The 22,497-nt window shown below is 37.2% G+C and overlaps 1 protein-coding gene across 1 annotated transcript; it reads left to right on the plus strand.

The window, feature by feature from the left end:
- The first annotated feature begins 19,242 nt into the window (after positions 1 to 19,242).
- Positions 19,243 to 19,965, plus strand: LOC126719672 (uncharacterized). The gene has a single exon (XM_050422203.1). The coding sequence runs from the start codon at positions 19,243 to 19,245 to the stop codon at positions 19,963 to 19,965; it is 723 nt and encodes a 240-aa protein (XP_050278160.1).
- Positions 19,966 to 22,497: the final 2,532 nt, after the last annotated feature.

A 22,497-nucleotide genomic window follows, 5' to 3' on the forward strand; every position in this document is an offset into this window, starting at 1 on the left:
TACTTCAACCATATTGCCAATATTAGGATCATCTGATTGAAATAAAGAAGTAAAGTAATTCACAAACAAAGTGGCTATTTGATGCTCCCCTTCGCACCAACTACCATCCTCCCTTTGAAGTTTCAAGATCTCATTCCACCTAAAATTATGCGAAGCCCTACTATGGAAAAATTTTGAGTTTTGATCACCATCCTTCAACCATGCTTTCTTCGCCCTTTGCTGCCATAATTTCTCTTCTTGCAACAACAAAGTCCGTAACTCCTCCTTAAGAGATAGAATCAGATCCGGCTGACTTCTCCCATTATGCACGGTTAGTTTCAGCATCCCTTAAACTTTTTCAAACAATGGCAAGCTGTTTTGTAATGTTGCCAAAGGAATTTCTACTCCGTTGCTTCAAACCCGCCTGAATCCTCTCCAATTTTGTCTTGACTGAAACTAAAGGAGACATACAGCCCTGAACTGAACTCCACACCCCTTCCACAGTCACATGGTAGCCTTCACCTTGCAACCAAACTTGTTCAAATCGCCAAGGTTTATTATGCCTAATAGGGATACCCAAAGGATGAACAACTATGGGCTCATGGTCAGAACATCCACACTCTAAATGAGAAACCTTTAAAGCCGGAAATAAAGCCTCCCAATCCCCATTTGCAACAGCTCTATCAAGTCTTTCCCAAACTGTATCACCTCCCATCACATTCTTGTGCCAAGTAAACTTATTACCTATAAAACCAAGATCCCGGAATCCACACTCATCAATCACATCTCTAAATTCTTGCATTTGAACTAAGGGCCGAGGCCTTCCACCCATCTTCTCATGAGACTTAAGAATCTCGTTAAAATCTCCTACACATAACCAGGGAAAACTAAATTGGGCATTCAAGCTACAAAGAAGGTTCCAAGAAATATGGCAATTTGAAGTTTTAGGAGCACCATAAAACCCAATGAACCTCCAAGTATTTTCCCTACCCTCATTAATAATGGCATCCACATGATTAAGAGAAGAGGAAACCACCCTAAGTTGAACATCCATCCTCTGTAAGAGCACCAACCCACCTTCCTGATTTACCTTGGAAACAACATGCATATTCCCAAAATTCAAATTCTTCAAAAAAACTTTTAGCCTTGCTTCTACTAGCCATGTTTCGGCTACAAACACAACAGCAAGATCTTGTGCCCGAATTAAATCACCGAGCTCTTGAACTATCTGGGGGGTTCCCAAGCCCCTGATAGTTCCAACAAAGAAGACTCATGGCTCTTGGCGAAGCTGGACACCAGCCTCCGCCATTAACAAATCACCATCTTTTTCTTTTTGGGAAACCACTCTCCTCTTCCTTGGTAACCCTTCAAGAGCATTTTCCTCGCTAGGATGTTTTACTGAAGCCCGACCAAATTCGTTAAAGATGACAAAATCAGAAACCGTTCTCACAATCCTTCTCCGTCTTGTAGAAACCACCTTACCACCCCCCTGAAAGAGAACCTGAATCAGAAACATCACCAGAAACAACTAAAGAATTGTTAGGTGTAGAAAAACAATTTAAATTTGTGTCACAGGGAGTAAAGGAATGAGCCAAATCACTCCTCATATCTTGTCCGAAAGGAATAACCACATTTAGCCCGGCATTAGTAGGTGCATCACCATCATTTGTGTCAAAGCAAGAAAGCCCACTATCAGTCTCATTTATTTGATTTTCAAGAAACTCTCCTTGTACAACCAGAGGCACAGAACTTAAGCTAGGAACCTATACTTCAACTAGGCCACGTGTTTCATGTATTGACTCACCCCCCTCCCCCAACAAAGAATCATCTCTGATCAATGAACCCGAATGAGTTTGCAACCCTTCCCTACTGTCCATAACATCTGGAAGCTGCACTTGAACCGTTGCCGGAGGAGCAGAATGAGCAGGCCTGAGTACTTCCGGATCAGTACTCACCTCCGTAGCTCGTGAACCCCATGCAAAATTCTTCATTCTGATTTGATAAATCCCAGGTACTACCACCATCAATTGCTTGGGATTTGGAGTAAAGGAAGCCCGCAACCATGGACCGTACTCTTGATCACCAGCCTTCAAAGTACCATCGCTATTGATCCAATCCTCACAATCCCTATCACTATGAGTTAAGCACCCACACCAATAACAAATGTTTGGCAATCTTTCATACTTGAAATTGACCCACACTTCACCCCATCCTCCAAGGATAAAACCCAACCACGGCACAACGGAAGAGAGATATCAATTAAGACCCTTACACGCATAAAGTTTCCCCCTTCCATCTCATCAGTAGAGGTAGTGCGATCAACAACTCCAACCACATCACAGATCTCTTCTGCAACCCTTCGATTCAAATAGCGAAACGGAATGTCATGAATTTGAGCCCAAATTGCCGTCCATGTAAAACTCAACTCACAAATCGGCGAATTCTTCTCAAACCTCTGCAACACCACTAAGTGCTTGTCGAAGCTCCAAGGTTCACTCGCAAAGATCTTCTCAACTTCCTTCTTATTATCAAAGACAAACAGAAAGATGTGATCACCCATGTTTCGAACTTTAAATCCATTTATAGCCCTCCACAAAGGACTAAAAGTCCTAATAACAGCGTCTATATTCAGGGCTCGGTTTGTCAAAAACTTGGCTGCAATAAAAAATTCCGTCGAGCTCTGTTCTTTGTTCAAACTTACCTTTCCCCCCTCCCTATCATTCAACGACATGTTACTCCAATGTTTAGTAAGAGACTCCATGCTTGAACAAAAAAACTCACGGTAGCAAAAAAAAAAAAAAAATCAAATCAAACTAGCTTAAACTATCCAAACTACGTGTAACCTGATCACCTAGCAAAAACCTACAGCCACAAAAACTACAACCACGAACCACACAAGAACCCCACCACCTAAAGGTAATCCAAGTTACCCTACGAACCAACAATCCTATCTGAGAAGGAACAAACTTCTACCGCCTACGACAGGTTTGGAAGCCCCAAGCCGCCCTAGCACAGAGAAACCCTAGCTCTCGACATTTTATTTGATTTTAGTAACTCATTTCAAGGACCAATCAAAATCAATTAAGTTTTTTATTTTTTTATTTTTTTTTATTATTTAAAACAAACTCAACTTTCATTTAATGAAGAGATAAGAAATCATAGTACAGTGCTTCCCAAGCCGGTGGAGGAGTGTTCTCCATCCAAAACATATCCTTGGCTATATTCCTAGCATACCTAGCCAAAGAATGGGCCACAGTATTTGCACCCCGTTTTACACAGTTAACATTCTTCCAGCGAAGTCCATGAGCAAGAGTTTGAATGTCCTTAATAATATGGCATAACCGAGACTAGTTTACACCAGTGGAAGAGATGGAGCCCATGACATTGCCGTTGTCCCATTCAATAACCAATTCTAAAAACCTGCATCAATAGCAAACTCCAAAACTTTTCTGCATTCCAAAATTTCAGCCTCCTCACTATCTCCCACGGGTGGACCCTTAGCTGACATAACCACCATCACCTCTCCTTTTTCATTCCAGTTCATTGCACCGAATCCTGAGCAGTTCAAGTCCGAGAAAAATTGCAGCATCAAAGTTCAAATTGAAGACCGATGCAGGAGGATGATGCCATACAGTTACACTCGCATTCGTTACTGGAATGATCAGCTGGTCTTGTGCTTAATTCACGCATTCATTCTCATTTTGAAATCATTTTTCAACTTATTATATCATTTAATATAATATAATAGTCTATGCTACACTTTGGTCAATGATCAGAATTGTCATTAGCTGTGTCTATAGTAACTTTTGTATAGTATGCATAATTGTTTGCATGCTTGACAACCTATTTCTGGTCATTACTAATTACTAGCATACAAAGGTGCTTGTTTCCACTCAGAGTAAAAGTAAGAATATGGCACTTTAGGACAAGATTTTGTATAGACATGTACGTGTTAAGACATATGTGATTCACTTGTTAGGAACATGTCACTATTTTATATAATTGGCTAATCATTTGACAAAACACACTTTACTTATATTTGGGTAAATCTAGGATGTGTTCAATACTTCAAGAAATTGTGTTTTAAGATCAAGTGTTAAAGCCATGCAAGTCTGTCCAAGATTCAAGATGAAGAAGTGCTGTTCATTAAAGCTCAACAGCTAGCTATCTATCGAAACCTGTAGAGCTATTCAGTCTCGTGGCTCAACAGCAGCTCAACAGATAGGGTATCTGTCGAGATTTATGAAAAACAGAATTCCAGTTCTGTTTTAACTCTAATCCGTGATTATGTGTTTGAGCCTTCTTTTCTCACAACCCTAGACATATAAAAAGATTATTTTAAGGGCCGTCAAAGTGTTCACAAGTTGCACAAGTGTTGAGCAAAGTTTGTTCAAACAAATTTTGACCGGAGACAGAATTTGCTCTAGTTCATTTTTCTTGTAAAGAAGTTGCTGTGTTTGTGCACCGTAGGGTTTTGTGACCAAGCATCTTCTTGATCTTCATCGCTAGGATGAACTGAAGAACTTTGCAACCAACAACCTTTTCTAGTTGGTGATTGAAGTTGCGTACTGGGATCCGCGTAATTTGTTAGTCACGTACTTAGGAGCCGTGCATCGAAAGGAGAAATTGTCACTACAGAACAAGTCCAATTGGATATTAGGGTAAGGGTTCAACTGTAGGTTGGTATATGGTACTAGGATTCCTTTACTTGTAACCACTTGTTGTGATAATAGTGGAATTTCGGGAGTGGTGACCTTAAAATCACCCGGTGGGATTTTTGCCGTGTTGGTTTTCCCCATTCGTAAACAAATTACTGTGTCAAATTTATTTTCCGCTGCATACTTAGTTTATTGCTGATTTGTTTGTGTAATCACGCGTTTGCATGTTAATTAACTTAATTAATTCACTTGACTAAATTAATTGGTTAATTCATCACAAGGAGCCAATTCGTTTTTGGCCTATCAGTATGCAATTTCCACTCATATACTATAAAGTTTCTAATTCTCACCTAAAACTTATTCTAGTTCTTGTTATCCTTGTGGGTCTTGGATAGTTGTATTACTTACATACAAACACTAGCTATTGCTATCACTGCTATAAATGTTCCTTTCACTGGAGCAACGAAGGCATACTGTTATTTGTTTTTTTTTTTTTGGTAATTTAATATATAGTTGGGTAAAGAGAGAATTAAACTTTAGATATCTCTATTGAAAATACCAAAAAGTTTCAGTTGAGTTATAAACCAGACATTATAAAGCATACCTACAACTAGGGCTAGCACTAGGCCTAGGCCTCTCTACTAGAGAAGGACCCCAAATTTTGGAGGCAAAATTTGATATATATACATATATATATATATATATATATATATATATATATATATTTATATATTTTAAATATTTTAAATATTTATTTTTGGAGAGATAGGAAATTAAAAATTAGTTTTACATTGTCCTAAAAAATTGAGTAATACTAGAAATAATACAACTTTAAATACATGGATCTTACAACTATGTGTCACTAATTACAAGAATTAATTCAGATAGAAAAATGATAGAAATACGATAAATTTTAATTCAAATCCTTTACAAATTGACGTGACAATTAATATGATTTGCGGAAGTCAACAACATATTAAATACATTTTTGAATTATTTTTTGTAATTGGTGATACATCTTTTTATAAGCCTAATGTTGTAAAATTTAGAATATCCTAACATCATTCATTCAAAAAAAAAAAAAAAAATTAGCTATTTATTCAAATACTTGTTTATTATCTTTACTAATCACATTTATTGTTATATCGTTTGTAAGTTTTTTTTTTTTTTTTTTTTTTTTTTTTTTTTTGGTAGTAAAATTTGTTACAATTTTAGCATTTTTTCAAAAAAAGAAAGAGCATATTACAAAATAAAAAGAAAGAATTTTTTTTTGCAAAAAAGGTTATGATTTTAAACAAAAAGGTTATGATATTAAATATTATTTGAGTAATAACAAAAAGACCCAATTTAAATATGTTGCCTTAGGCTCCAAGTTTGTTGAGCTGCCCCTGCCTACAACATCTTCATTCATACGTCAATACAATATTTTATATTTCCCATAAGAATAAAAAAATACAACATTTTATTTCAGCCACTTTAATTTCACTCGTGAAAATATTTGGTTAAGACTTAATGTTCGTCACATCCTCATATATTAATCCCGAATCTACTGATCGACCGACCTCCTTGCAAAGTGCAAACTATGCTATTGTACTCAGCTTGAACAATCTTAGGATAGTGGTAAAAGAGCTTCATTTTTTTTTCTTTCTCCATAAAAGAGGTTCTAAGGGAGGGAGACTTGGTTGGATTCTTGTAGTTGGAACAAAAATTATAAATAATAAGAAATAACGATTAAGAAAATAGTACCTTTCTTGTATGACAAAAAGCTTATTCAGGAATGTCAAATGTGTAGGCACCCGCACCGTAAAGAAGATTAGGTATCGAATGAGAGATAAGAGCAAGTCTCGGTAGCCAAGGACGACGCCTGTATACCGTTTAATAGGCACCACTATAACTAATTAAAGCCGCTGATGAGGCTGCAGGCAAGTCATCCTTGGCTACAAAACAAGGCTCTTGATCCTCATTTAAGACCTATCTTCCTCTCAACCCTTAAATAAATCATCTTTCTCCAATGGGATGCCAAATACAAAATGCGCATTGGCTTATTTATATAGCAACCCAATGAGCATTGTGCATTAGATTCAGATCCTTCACGTAAGTCCATGATACAGTCGTCTAGGTTCTTGTTATGGAATATATTCGAGAATTTGCATGGTCCAATGTTAGCTACCCACGTAGAATAATATATAGCTGTAGATGACAATAGAATTCCAATCTCCCGGAAATGCTTACTATCTATGGAAAATGTTTCATCCCAAAAAAAATAAATAAATAAAAAGCTCCCTTACGTGTCACTCTCCTATTGATTAGAGGTCTAGCTCATTGAGCTATTTTAGCCTCAACTATTTTGTATGACATATTGTGATTGGGTATTTGCCACTTTTACAAAAACTAATTTTTTTTTTCTTTTTAATAAAAAAGTGTTGTAGCTCTAGCATTTTTATTTATTTATTTTTAACTATTGTAGTCTCTTACATGAGACTCAAAGTTATAACAGAAAATATTGTAGTTCTATCTATCTCTCTCTCTTCTATATATATATATATATATTATTTTTCAGGGTTGCACTTTTTGTATCCTCTAAATACAATGCATGAGGGGGATTTTGACCTTCCTCGCGAGGAGAAATAAAAATCTTCAGAGGGGCACGTGTTTGGTTTCTTCACCAAGAGGCCTGTTAGCAAAAGTCCTGCTGATGAGATTTGATTGAGCCACCTCTTTCATCCTATCTTCATTATTCCTCTTTGTGGTCTCATTGTTCAACTTTCAACATCAACATCCTGCCATATGTCCACCCACTAAAAACTCCGGGTCTTCATCCACGATGCATGTGTTGTTCTGTGATTGGTGGATGAGGTGTGTGGTGGCACTTTTGACTCAGGATTTCAACGCATAAAGCAGTGATTCATGTCAAACCTTATAGTTATACCAAGCTTCTTCGTAAAGGAAGAATAAAACTAACAATTCTCAAGCCTTTGCTTTCCTCTTTTTTTCAGGCTTCGAAGGAATAAGGGGAAAAGTACATTACAAGAAAGAGTGGAAGTACACATCAAGCATATATCTTCCAGGCAATTACATTCCTACTTGATTGATTGAATAATATGATAAATATGTGACAGGCTATCAACTATATCTATAATGCAGTTGGAATAATTCTTGAAGTGGTTGTCATCTGATTTGTCTATATGACTGAGACTTCTACTCTTTTTCACGATAGATTACCATGTTCATTGACTCCTAGACGGTATTAATTGATAGATTCCTGTTATAGCGAGTTGCCCTTAATAAAGATGGGATTCCTCATTTAAAAAACAGTCCAATTTTCGTTGGCAGTAATCCAAACATATTGCCAGCTGCTTTGCGCAGTCATTCAATTCGAAAATATATAGCTTAGTGCAACATCTCTTTTCTATAGCTATATTGTTAAGTTATGGTCTTTTACATAATATTTATGTTGGTTCTATTCTATAACAAAAAGTGTTGTAATTGCATTAATTTATTTTCTTGTATTTTGTGAAATTTAATTGTAATGAGTTTAATATTAAGTTGGTAAAAATTGCTCAAAACAGTTGATCTCGCGACTGGCTTGGGACTCAGCACCTGTGAAAGACTATGTGAGGAACACATGTGGAAGTTTAAGAGTCAGTCATCTCGCGAGTATCTCGTGACTTGGCCAACCCACGAGTGACCTGCAAGATGACCTAATAGCTGGGATTTTAAATGTGACTCTTATACCCTTCACCCCCTATTATATATATACACTTATTATCCACAAAATTGTAAGGAGGCTATTTAGAAGAAAACCCTAGAGAGGTTTCTACAACACTCACCATTTTAGAGAAAGCTACTCATCCTTAAGTGAGAAATTCTTATAGTCTCTTCTCCTCCCCTTTCCCATTGTTATACCTTGAGAGAAGATTTGTAATCAAACACAACCCACATCTATTAAGAGTGTAGAAAGTGTTTTGAAGCTTTGGAAGCATTGGGTATTTGCCAAAATAAGCCGGTGAGACTTGGCGGATGCAATCGGGCGGTATTGCGAAGATCCGATAACTAGTGAAGACAAGACTCTGAGAAGTCTGTTGGTAACTAGAGTTTGGAGGGCTCAAGTACTTTGGGTAGATTAGACTTGAAAGGTCTTTTTAGTATCCTTGCACTCCAACTTATTCACTAGTAGATCATTTCAGCTTGAAGGGCCGTGGAGAGGTTTTTGCGCTGAGTTCTTCAGTTTTCCTCTTCAATAACATGTGTCAATGCTATCTCATTGTTTGCATCTCTTTTTCCTTACTCTTTATGCTTTATACTTATTGTCTATTGTATATGCATATGCTTTGGAGCAATTCCGGCCATATTGCACTATAGTTACTCATATTCTGCACTTTGTTAAGTAGGGTGAAAGCAATCTAGCCATGAGTTTAAATTTGGGGGTCTAAACAAGTAATAGTGTTTTACATTATTTGAGCTTTTAATTGGTTCAGAGCTAGTGCACTTGTTTTGGCTTAATTACCTAAGAGTGATCCTTGACCCTTTGTTTTTATTGGCATGGATAAAGTTTTGTTTGCTTCTTTGCTTGCATATGATGATGATAAATCTAACATGCCACATGTTTATAAAAATGACTCTATGTATGTTTATCCTCTTACTTGTGATGACATGTCACATGACTCTTTGGGTGTTGTTAAATGTTTACATGACAAATTCTTGAAGAAAAGGACTAAGAAATTTCATGAAAAATTCAGCAAGCTCATTTGTGAAAAGGATGATTTGATTGCTAAGCTCAATGAATCCAACAAGTTGGTTGAGAAGTATAAGAAACTTGTTGAACGTTCTTTTGAAAAGTTAAGAGAGTTTGAATGCTTGAAAAATGACTTGGATGCAAAACTTATTTTGTCTAACAAACTTGTTGATGATCTTAAATGTGAAAATGAATCTCTTAAGATGCATGCCAAGTATTTGATTGTTGAACCAATATCTAAAGTTGAAAATGCTTTTTGTTGCAATCATGTTGTGAAACCCGATTTTGTGCCTATTGTGAATTCTACCTCTAAAGACAAATCGATGTATATAGCTCCTCATAAAAGGAATCATAAAGTGGAGGGAAAGGCTCTCAAGCCAAAACCTTTGTTTAGACCTTAACCTAAGGATTTGAATGGGTCTAAATTTGTTCCCACTTGCCACCATTGCGGTGTGATTGGTCATATAAGACCTCAATGTTCCATGTTGAAAAGATAACAAAACTGTCACTAGATCCCTCCCTAAAAAGCCTAGTGGAGCTAAACACATTGTTTGTTACCATTGTGGTGCTTTTGGTCATCTAAGATCTCATTGCTCTAAGTTTCAAGCTATTAAAAGAATCAAAAGAAAAGAGAAACTTGAGATTCTTGGAAGTTTTTCTTTGTAAGCTAAATCGGATTTGGGTGAAAATGGCAAGTTGTTGAAGCAAGTGGTTAATGCTCTTATCTCCTTGTCTATGTACATCTCTGGTTCTCATTTTTCCAAACCTTGTCTCACTTCTCATGAGACACTCACTCCAAACACTTGTTCCGTTTGGGTGAGGAAGGGTTCCTTTGATTGAGCTTTTACTCGATTGGTCCTTGATCTAATTCTTTTGATCTTTATAGGACCCTTCATGCATTGAATGCTATATCCTCATGCATTTGTGTATCTTGCATTTCTTTATATGCATTGTTTTTGTTTTTTATTTTACTTTTTTTTTTTTTTTTTTTTTTTTTTGTAAGTAAAAATCAAAAACCACATAAAAAATGAAAAATTCAAAAAGTTTGATAGTATATGTTAGAGCACATATCTCATGTAGAGTTTGGCCTAGTACCTTTGTATTAATGGCATAGTGTATTTACAAGCTTAGCTTGTTATATATGCACATATATTGAATGTGCGTGAAATCTAAAGATTTATATTTGATTGTTGTAAATAGATCTTCAAGCTTGCCATGAATGTCTAGCCAATAGTCTTGATTGATTTTGATACACGCGTAGACATGATCTTATATATCTCCTCACATTTAATTTTCTATCTAAAAGCTCTTCAAATGTCAATCTCTAGAAAGAGAAAGAGCTAATTGGTCTTTGATCTTGTGATTGAGCTTTCCCTTGATTGGTCCTTGATCTAATTTTTTCGATCTTTATAGGACTCTTCATGCATTGAATGCTATATCCTCATGCATTTGTGTATCTTGCATTTCTTTATATGCATTGTTTTCCTTTTTTATCTTACTTTATTGCTTTGTGTGTGTGTGTGTGTGTGTGTGTGTGTGTGTGTAAGTAAAAATCCAAAACCACATAAAAGGTGAAAAATTCAAAAAGTTTAATTGTATATGTTTGAGCACATATCTCATGTAGAGTTTGGCCTAGTACCTTCGTACTATTGGTGTAGTGTATTTACGAGCTTAGCTTGTTATGTATGCATATATATTGAATGTGAGTGAAATATAAAACTTGTTAATTGTTTTCATTAAATACAGATATGATTTTTTCTAAAACTCAAAACTAATCTGTATTTTCATTAAATACAGATTTGATTTTTTTTTTCCTGATCTCAAAATTGATCTATATTTTCATTAAATAGAGATTTGAAATTTTTTTCTAAATTTTTCTTTGTCATAAAATTGCAGATTTTGAAATTTCAAAAAAAGAATTAAGAATTTAGGTTGAAGTTTTTTTAATATGAGATGCATGCATAATAAATTCGTATCATGAATGTGGATCCTCTTTCAAAAGCCCTTTTTTATTTGTTTCTAACAACAGATTTGATTTTTTCTTTTACAAACCTAAAATTGTTCATTTTTCCTTTTATAAAAGTAGATCTGATTTTTTTAACAAAATCTTATTCTTTATACTTTTAAACAACAGATCTGATTTTCACAAATCAAACCTCTTTTTTTTTTTTTTTAAACTTTTCAAAACAGATATGATTTTTACAAATCAAATCTCCTTTTTTTAAAAAAAAAAAAAAAAACTTCACAAATAACAAATTTTATTTTTCTTGATAAAATCTCTTTTTTCACCCTTTACAAACAATAGATCTGGATATTCTTTTTAAAAAGAGGAAGTTATTCATAAGGAAAATTTATTTAAATTAATTTTTATCAAGTGTCTCTCATGTGTGTTCAACATATCATTCAACATCATGCAAAAAGGGTATATTGGTCATTAGTGTCTAGAAGACCAGACTCTAATTGGGCAGAATGGGTGGCTAACACCTTTTCATTTCGTAACCTAGCCCCCGAGCTTAGGATTTTTGTATAGGTAGACTAGTGTTTTGTCTTTTAATTTTGGTAGAATGTAACTAGGACCAAAACTTTGTATTCTTTTGCGTAGATTGTAACTAGGACCCAAAGCCTTGAAAGGTTAATTTACAAAAATTGTATTTTCTTTATTCAATCAATGACATTCGAAGTATTTGGAACAAGTAATTTGTATTTATATATATATATATATATATATTTTGTATAAAAAATAAGTGACGACTCCACACCACTTCTCCGAAAAGAGAGGTGCCCTTAAAAGCAACCCAATCTCTTTTTTGAGAGCACCCAATTTCCCCAGTCTCTCACAATGGTGACTCCGCTGGGGATGTTGAGGGCTAAGCTTCGTGTTAGACTTTAAGTGACCAACTATATACCCTTGTCTTTTGCATGATTTTGTTGTTGGTTTGTTTATTTATGTCTTGAGATGTTTGTATGATATTTTTTTGTAGCCATGTTTATTGTTAAGAGCTTTCTCTAACTATCATAGTGTGTGCAATCAAAACAACAAATATGTATGCACTCATCTCAACATATGGTGGTAGTAACCATGGATCACTGGTGTTCATTAGGGTACCCAGTGGTGAACTCACCAACTCATAGCCCAAAGTCACTGGATCATTTCTTGTTGACTATAAAGGATAGATCATGCCGTTTGGACCAACGTAATGTTCATTGCATTACAAGTTGGGAGGTGTAACATCCTAGCTATGGGAAACAATGAAACAACAAACCCACCCTACAATGTAATGACTTAGAACCTACCCTTAGGCATGTCCATGTTAAAATTGCATTGCATGTTGTGTGTGTTTGTTTAGTTGGTTGATTGATGTAGATGGGGATCTAGCTTTGATTGACCCAACCGAGCCTTTTCCTAGGGAAGAATTTGGTCAAGATCAGAGGGAAGACTCCAAAGAGAACCCAAGACCGACACTTAAGCTAGAAGTTCCAGTTCCAAGCCCATCACTCCCATCATGGTATTGAAGCCCGTGAGCATAAAAGACACTTCACTGTTGCAACATCACAATCCCGTATTTGACCTATAAGATAGTCCGAGCCACAAGAAGTCTGAAGATCCCAACACTATGGCAGAAGGGGGAGAGCATCCAAACACTAAAGAACCCATGTACACTCAAGAGCTATTGAACACCATGGTAGCAAGTCAAATGCAGCTGAGGGAGGACATGAACCTTATGATGCAACAATTTCAGAACCTGAAGAGTGGCTAAAAGGAGAACAAGACTGACCATAATCCTCCACCCATGGAGAGCAAGAAGAAGATCAATGAGAGAATAAACAAGATGGAAGAGATGATCAAGAGAGCTCGCAAGATGGAAGACCTCATGGACTACCAATCCCTCTCACTTTTCCCTGATGTGAGATTGCCTCCTAAGTTCAAGATGCCAACCTTGGACAATTTTGACGGGATTGGCTACCCAGAGTCCCATTTGAAGATGTATATGAAGGCCATGCAACCCCTAGGAGCAACTAAAGAACTACTTGCTCAAATATTCCAAAACACCCTGGCTAGAGCCGCTCTTAGGTGGTTCCTCAACCTAGATGATGCTAGAGCAAGGAGTTGGGAGGACACCTATCGTGAGTTTCACAATCAATACAAGTACAACATAGAGGTGGATGTGACAAGGAGAGATTTGAAGACCACGAAGCAAGAGCCGAAAGAATCTTTCTTTACCTTCATTACCAAGTGGAGGTCTAAGGCAACACAGATGATGAATAGGCCAAGTGAAGAAGAACAATTAACCATGGTTGTAAAAAACTTATTGCCTATATACCATAAATATTTGTTTGCCCATTATTTTCCTAATTTTAAAGCTTTAATTGTTGCTGGAACCCAAATTGAGGATGTAATAAATAATGGCACTATAAAGAATGAGGACCCACCAATGTTTAAAAAGAATTTAGGATCTAGTTCTAAAACTACAGAAGTTTCTGATATATACAAAAATGATTCTTACCAACTTATTGCTCCTATTTCCCTCGTGCCAATATCACAAGGGCTGCCTCCAAGGCCTAGGAGGGAATTTCATGAGTTATATATGCTTGTGAGTCAAGTGTTTGAAAAACTAAAAAGGGATACTAAAACCCTTTGACCTAAGACCAATCCCAAACCTACTGCCTACAAGATTTGATGTGACTAAGAGATGCACTTACCACCAAAGCCTTGGCCATGATACTGACAAGTGTTTTGGCCTTCGTCATGCAATTCATGATTTGATAGACACTAAGGTGATTGCACCGCCTACAAGGCCTAGCATCACTAATCATCCCTTGACCAACCACAATTTTGGAAGAGGACCGAGGATAAATTGCTTGATGATTGAAGAGGAAAGTGAAGAGGATTCGTCTGGGTTAATTTATGACCTACCTGAGTGCTTTATGATGGCATGGGAAGAGTTTATGGGTATGATGTCTACTGCAGTATGATATATGGAGTGAAGATGTAACAAAAACCACAAACTACTCAATATCCACAAATGGGGGGAGACATTTCAAACCCCAGGCAAGTTACCAAACACCTACATACGAGGGGAGACACTTCGAACCCCAATTAAATCACCAAGCACCCACATATGGGGGGAGACACTTCGAACCCTAATCAAATGACTTGACATCCACAAATGGGTTAAGACACTTCAAAACCCAAGAAACTGATCTAAATGACCAAACAAAAATTACCCACGTCACAAGGTGGGAGACACTTCAAACCCCCACATTTGGTGACAGACAACCTAATAGAAGCCTTGAACAAATTCACCCAACAAACACCCACTAAAAAGGATGAGGTCTTCAAGCAACTACAGGAGACACAAGCCAATATATCTTTATGGGGTTTACTCATGGCCTCATACAAGCACCGCCAGAATCTAGTTGACCTTCTCAATCAAATCCAAGTCCCTACAACCACTACTTCTCAAGATCTGTATGTTATGATTGGGTCTATAAGTAGGGAACTCACTATTTCCTACTTTGACAAGGATTTGATGAAGAAAGGGAAGCACCACAATGACCTATTGCATATTACTATAGAAGCCAAAGGCAAGAGGATTCTGATGGTTCTAATTGATGATGGAAGTGCCTTAAATGTGTGTCCTTTAGGCTCCGTTTAGGAGTTTATAAGGGAATGGAATGGAATGGAATGATCATAAGGGAATAGGAATGGAAATGGAATGTATTTAGGTAAGGGAAAGGAATGGAAAAGAATGGAATGTAGTGGAATTAAGTAACCTTGATTGGATGTTTTAAAATAAAGGAATGGAAAGGAATGAAAATGAATGGACCGTAAGTAATCTTGTTTGGAAGCAACATGGAGGGAATGGAATGGAATCATTTTATGAAAATATTACTATTAGACCCCAATTTTGAAATAAAGGGTTGAATATATTGGGGAATTTTGGGAGTTTTAGTAAAAAAAATCATTAAATCTAATCCCATTCCCTCCCATTCCTCCTAATTTTAGGGGGAATGAAAATTTGAGGTTTTAAGGGAATAGAGAAGAAAGAGTGTTCCCTCCTACCCATTTCATTTCCTCTCACTTAAACTCCCAAACAAAGGAATGGACTTTCCATTCCCTCCATTAAAACTCCCAAAAAAGGGAATGGAAGAATATTCTAAAATTATTCTTTTCATTCCTTTCCATTCCATTCCTTCCTCCCAAACGAAACCTTAAAGACTGCAAGTTGCTTGGGCCTATGTATTGAAGACTTTGTGCCGACTGATTAGCATGTGAGGGCATATGACAATAATAAAAGGGAGATCCTAGGAACTGTAAGAATGGAGCTTACTATAGGGCCAATGATCAAGAATGTGGAGTTTCAAGTCCTAAACATAGCATCATGCTTCAATATGCTCCTTGGGCGACCATGGATTCACAACATAGAGGTCGTACCTTCATCCTTATACCAAAAGGTTTGGTTTCCACATGAAGGAGCCATAGTTACCATATATGGCGATACTTTGACCATATCGAAGCCCATTTTTGGTATTGATTCTAAGAAGAAGAAGTAGAGAAGATCCCCATGGACTTTGCTCCATAGAACAACAACAACATGGTGGCAATGATGAGGATAATGAATTACCTTCCGGAGATGAACTTAAGGAAGACTGTGAAGAAGGCAACTGCTCAAGTCCCAATAATTCCCATTGCCACACCACTTTTTGGGTTAGGCTATAAGCCTACTGATGATGACTTGCTAGAGATAGAGGTGAAAAGAATGGCCTGTGCCAAGGCTAAAGCCAAGGGACTTCCTTGTCCCCTGGAACCCCTAAAGCCTTATACTCCCACACTGAGCGGAAAGTTTGTCAAAGCTGGAGATAGTTAACGCTATTGAGGATTCCCTAAACTAAGATTCAATCTTGAGTCAAGAACAATGGTGCCTGGATTTGAGCTATTATTTGATTGCAACAACAAGCTTCCAGAGCTGAAGAAGGAAGACACAAATTGGGTCCCTACTGATTGGGCTGATTACATGGACCCTAATGCAATGACTACGCTTCTAAGAGATCCCATTTGCAATATAGAAGAAGAAGAGTACTGGGCGGCTTGCCAACATGCATTGAAGAGACCGTATGAAGTAAGAACAAGTGATGAAGATGAGGAAGGGGGAGAAGCCCCTAGTGATGATGATGAGAGTAGCAACAGCAAGAGTAATAGTAGTAGTGATAGCAGTAGTAGTGACAATGGGGATGATGAGGATGACAACAACAATGATAGTGAAAGCGACAATAGTGAAGACTATGATAGCCAAGATAGTGGCAATGATTGGGGTGAACCCCCTAGTGATAGAGAAGATGAAGATGTAGGACTTTTCTATAAAGACCGCTCTAATGATGACGTAGACTACTATCACAGAGATATAGAGGATGATGCTAAAGCTGAACCTATAGACATGGAGAATGGCACTGAATGTGAAGAGTATGAGCTAGAAAATGTGCTGGAAGGGGAAGAGTTTGAGAGGCCGACAATATAGACTATGATGATTACCCTAATGGGCAGCCCTTAGATTGGAGCTGCATTATTGATGGTAGCTTAATGTTAGGCCCACGATATAAAAAGCATGGTAGAGAGATTATTGAGTTACGGTCATTTCACAATTCAGAACTAGGTTCACTGACCCCATACATTGAGGAAGAAGACAACATAGATGCTAGATTGGCTACTTTAGACAAAAAGCTGATGATCCACAATTTCAGAAACTTAACACTGGAGAGTCTTGAAGATGAAGATAAGAAGGTGGAAGGGAATGAGTTAGAATACCCCCCCTAATACATCCACCCGAGCAACAAAGGGAAGCAAGATCTGTTTGGTGAGTGGATGGATAGTATAGAGCGTCTGGATGCTCATGTGACTGACAAGCATGCAAATACAAAGATTGATACTGAAGGCACATATTATATGGATGAAGACCCCATGGTACTGATGTTGAGGGAAGAAGGAACTCACTGGGAGCCACCCGCTATCATTGAAGCCACAACCGAGGTGAAGAAATGGGCATGGGAGGGAGCCACCCACACCATGGAAGACTTTTCCAAGAAGATGAAGACCGTCGAGCTGATCAATCCTGCCAAAAGCATTGTTTCTATCCCTATTGAGTCTGTTTCTGCTAATATTATTATTCCTGTTGAGTCTATTTATGATCGTATTCCTATAGAGTTTGTTTTTGTTAAGTCGATTGATAACTGTTTTCATTATAATGTGATTTCTGATTCCACTTATTTGTTGGCTTTGACTGTTTTTATTTTTGAAATTGGTAAAGAAACTCTTAATAATAAGGAATTAATACAAGGGCATGTAGAACCTATAAAAGAAGAAACCCAACCTGTTAACCTGGGAACCGATGATGAACCTAAGATGATATAAGTGGGCAATACCCTAACCTACTCTAAGAAAGATGTATTAGTGGCACTGCTGACAAAATTAAAGAGGTATTTTCATGGTCATACAAATACGTGCCTGGGATTGATATAGATATAGTGCAGCACTGCATTTCAACAAATCCAACCATGAAGCCGGTCAAGCAGAAGTTTAGAAGGATAAAGCCAAAGTTGACTCTTAAGATCAAGGAAGAAGCCGAGAAACAATGCAATACAGGATTTCTGAGGGTGCTCAACTACCCAAAATGGTTAGCTAATGTGGTTCCGATGTCGAAGAAAGATGGGAAAGAGAGAATGTGTGTAAATTTTCGAGATCTTAATAAGGCTAGCTCGAAAGATGATTTTCCTTTGCCTCACATTGACATCTTAGTTGATAACACAGCAGAACATGCCTTGCTGTCATTTATGGATGGTTTTTCGGGATACAATCAAATAAAGATGGCTTCAAAAGATATGGAGAAAATCTCCTTCATTACCCCATGGGGGACGTATTGCTACAAGGTTATGCCATTTGGCCTTAAGAATGCTGGTGTTACTTACCAACGTTCAAACACTACTTTGTTACATGATTTGATCCACGAAGAAGTAGAAGTTTATGTAGATGACATGATAGTGAAGTCCAAAGACCATGAAGGGCACATACCAGCTTTACAGAAGTTCTTTGAAAGAATCCAATTCTATAAGTTGCGGTTCAATCCAAAGAAATGCACTTTTGGTGTAACATCCAGAAAGCTGTTGGGTTTTATGGTAAGCCAGAGGGGAATTGAATTCAATCCTAGCAAAATCAAGGTAATTGTAGAGATGAAGCCTCCTAGGACTAAGAAGGAATTCTAAGGATTTTTAGTGAGGATACAATACATCAGCAGATTCATAGCCCAGCTTACCATGACATGTGGCCACTTTTTCGACTACTCAAGAAGGATGTTCCCATAGGATGGAATGAACAATGCCAAGAAGATTAAGAATTATCTGAAGAAGCCTCCCGCCGGTACCTGAAAAGCCATTATTGTTGTATCTCACAACCATAGATACAGCAGTGGGGGCTTTACTTGCTCAATACCTAAAAGAGTCTAGAAAGGAGAATGAAAACTACTACATTAGCAAGAAGATGCTGGCTTATGAAGAGAAGTATTCACCACTGGAGAAGACATGTGAAGCACTTGTATCGGCAACTCGTAAATTCAAACATTATATGCTTGCTTTCAAGGTCTTTTGATTGCAAGAATGGACCATTTGAAATACTTGATGGAGAAGCCTGTGCAAGACGGGAAGACAGCTAAATGGGTTCTATCTCTATCAGAATTTGATATTAAATATGTGACTCAGAAATCTGTGAAGGGGAGAGCAATTGCTAATCACTTAGCCCATTGTTCACCTTAAGAAGTTGAAGAAATCCAAGGAGACTTTTCGGATGAAGATATCATAGGGATAGAGGTAGAATCATGGAAGATGTATTTTGATGGAGCAACTAATCAAAATGGAAGTGGCATTGGAGTTCTCCTAATTTCTCCAAAAGGGACACACATCCCATTCTCTAGTAAGCATAACTTTCCTACCACTAATAATGGCACTGAATATTTACAAGCAGCCCTAAGTCTTAGAGTGAAAGAGTTGGAAGTATATGGTGATTTAGCCTTGATAATTTCTCAGATTCAGAATAGATGGAAGATCAAGGAAGAAAGGCTAATGCCTTACCATGAATGTCTCCAAAAGTGGGCCTCGAAATTTAGTAAGATCCAGTACCAATATATGCCAAGAATGCAGAATCAGATTGCAGATGCTTCAGCAACAATGGCATCCATGATGGATGGACCTAAGGAAGATGAAGCTAGACCAACAGTGGTTGAACAAAAAGAAAAGCTTGCTCATTGTATGTCAATAGAAGAAGACGAGGAAAAGAATGGAGAAGGTGAATGGTATTCAGACATCCTACAGTACCTTAAGGATGGGACATACCCAAAGTCTACAGACAAGAATGACCAATTGACCATTAGAAGGTTGTCCACTAATTATATTATTTGTGGTGGGAGGCTTTACAAAAGATCATATGATGGACTTCATCTCCCTTATGTAATTGCCAAAGAAGCACAGCAAATAATTGAAGAGGTTCATGAGTCAAATTATGGGCCATATATGAATGCACACATGTTGTCACAAAAAATAATGAGATAAGGTTATTATTGGACTACTATGGAAGCAAACTACGCAGCTCATGTTCGGAAGTGCCATTAATGCCAAGTCCATGGAGATCTGAAGCACATGCCACCTATGCCATTACATACCATGACTTCACCCTAGCCGTTCTCTACATAGGGAATAGATATTATTGATAAGATTCACCCAACAGCATCCAATGGTCATGAATTTATACTTGTTGCTATTGATTGTTTCACTAAATGGGTGTAAGTTGCCTCATACAAAGTTTTAAACTTGAAGAAAGTTGCTCAATTTATTCAAACTAATATCATTTGTAGATATGGGGTACCACATGAAAATATCTCAAACAATGGGCTGCATTTCAAGGGAGAAATAGAGAAGTTGCTTCGATAGTTCAATATGCAGCACCATAAATCCTCACCCTATTGTCCTCAGACCAATGGAGCAGTTGAGGCTGCAAACAAAAATATAGGGCGAATTTTGAAGAAGAGCACAACAAACTACAAGGATTGGCATCTACAATTACCCTATGCACTTTGGGGGTATAAGAAATCAATTCGGTCCTCCACAGGAGCCACTCCTTATTCATTGGTGTATGGGATGGAAGTAGTCTTTCCAATTGAAATGGGTGTCCGTTCATTGAGAATAGTACTGGAGAGTGAAATCCCCGAAGTAGATTGGTTGCAAAGTAGATATGACCAATTATGCATGATGGATGAAAAGAGACTCAAGGCCTTGTATCACATTCAAGGTTATCAAAGGAGGCTTAGGAAAGCTTTTGACAAGAAAGCAAGAGCTAGATATTTGACATTGGGGGATTTAGTGCTGAAAAAGATCTGAGCTCTGGTTCAAGATACAAACGAGATGTTCTAGCAAAATTGAGCAAGCCCATATATTATCAAGCAGATATACTCTAGGGGAGCAGTAAGGTTGATGGACTTAGATGTAAACCCTTTTACTAAGCTAACCAACATGGATCAATTGATGAAATACCAAGTCTGAGGTGGTAGTCTGAAAACACCACGTCTAAAGTGGTTGTGAATTATGTTGTTTCCCTTTTTAGGTTCAGAAAAAAAAAAAAAAAAAAAAAAAAAAAAAAAAAAAAAAAAAAAAAAAAAAAAAAAGGTAGGTTGAAAACCCAAAAGGGTGATCTACGCAAAAAAGGAAAGTGAAAAAGAATAAAGAAAAAAGAAGAGAATGAAAGAGCCTGCTAGGTTGAAAACCCAAAAGGGCGGCCTAGGCAAAAGTTAAGGTAAATAAAAAAATAAACTACGTGACGACTTAATCATTCTGCCAAGGAAGTACATAGGCAACCATTCAGAAAACGAGGCTCTTAGAAGTCGCCTTGAAGCCTGCATTAGTCAACTCTCTGGTAAAGAGGAAATCCATTCAATGGATAAAGAGACTATAATGGGCACTGATTATGCTAGATTGAGTCTTAAGACCCAATCTATGCTAAGAAGTGATGTTGCCAACTTGCCAACAAATATACAATCTCATATTCTGCAAAGCAAGGCTATGTTTAGGTCTTTTGACCTATGGTTCAAGTATTTCAAGAAACTTGCTATAGCCACTATTCCTGATCCTGATGAATTAGACGAAGGTGATAATGTCTTTATTCAGCTTGATTGGGAAGAACACTTTGGGAGTAGTCTTAGAGTGTATGAAAAGAAACATCCATTTCCTGGTCTCCTTATTGATTACGATGATGGTTCATATGTTACTGATAATGATTCAGATGATGATGATGATGATAGGGATCCTAACTGGCTTTCCCAAATGTTTGAATATGTCTTTATCAAGTTCATAAAGTTAACAACCATAAACAGGCCAGTCAGCTTCCACAAATAACTCAGACTGCTATTAAAGGGCTTGAAAGCTCTTCCATTAGATCTTTTGTTTCCATCAGATGTTGGAGCACTTTTCCAAAATGGGAAAGAGATAACTGGATGAGTGTCCAATCCTCAAAGCATCTCATTCTCATTAACGGTTACACCCACCAAGGACAATGGCTTGAAGGAAATTCCCACTTGTCCTTTGATGATCCTTTTGCTCTTGCAAAATGTTGGAGAAATTACTTTAATAATCAAATTCTTGAGGTTGCTCAAAATTTATGGAAACATTATCATTTCATAGGAAGCACAGATAGAATTTTTGCTTTTGGTCCCAGACCCTATGCCAATGCCCTTGTTCACTTGTGGATAGCAGATCATCCTAATCCAAGAACTCTTCTCATCCCAGGAAAAACTCCAGAGTTTGAGCCACTTTTATATTGCAGACTATGTAATAAATATGCTATCTATCATGAGCATGCATGTAATGATGATTCCCCATGGGATCCTTATGATGGTTATCCATCTGATGCTCATTCCACTAATTGATGAATGGTCTCCTAAAATTAATGATACTACTAAAGGAATTCTTATCAAGACTCACTGATAAAGTTGATTCCCTTGTTTGTTTGGTTTGCATAAAGCCAAAATGCTTCAATAATATGTTGCTAAAAATCCGGAACTATTTCAAGATACCCCAAATTTGGCGGAAGAT

Source organism: Quercus robur, chromosome 3 (assembly GCF_932294415.1).
Source record: "Quercus robur chromosome 3, dhQueRobu3.1, whole genome shotgun sequence".
Classification (NCBI taxonomy): domain Eukaryota; kingdom Viridiplantae; phylum Streptophyta; class Magnoliopsida; order Fagales; family Fagaceae; genus Quercus; species Quercus robur.

What these genes read in the sequence shown, in the direction of transcription:
- LOC126719672 (XM_050422203.1), top strand. Translation starts at nt 19,243, where the DNA reads ATGTATTTTGATGGAGCAACTAATCAAAATGGAAGTGGCATTGGAGTT.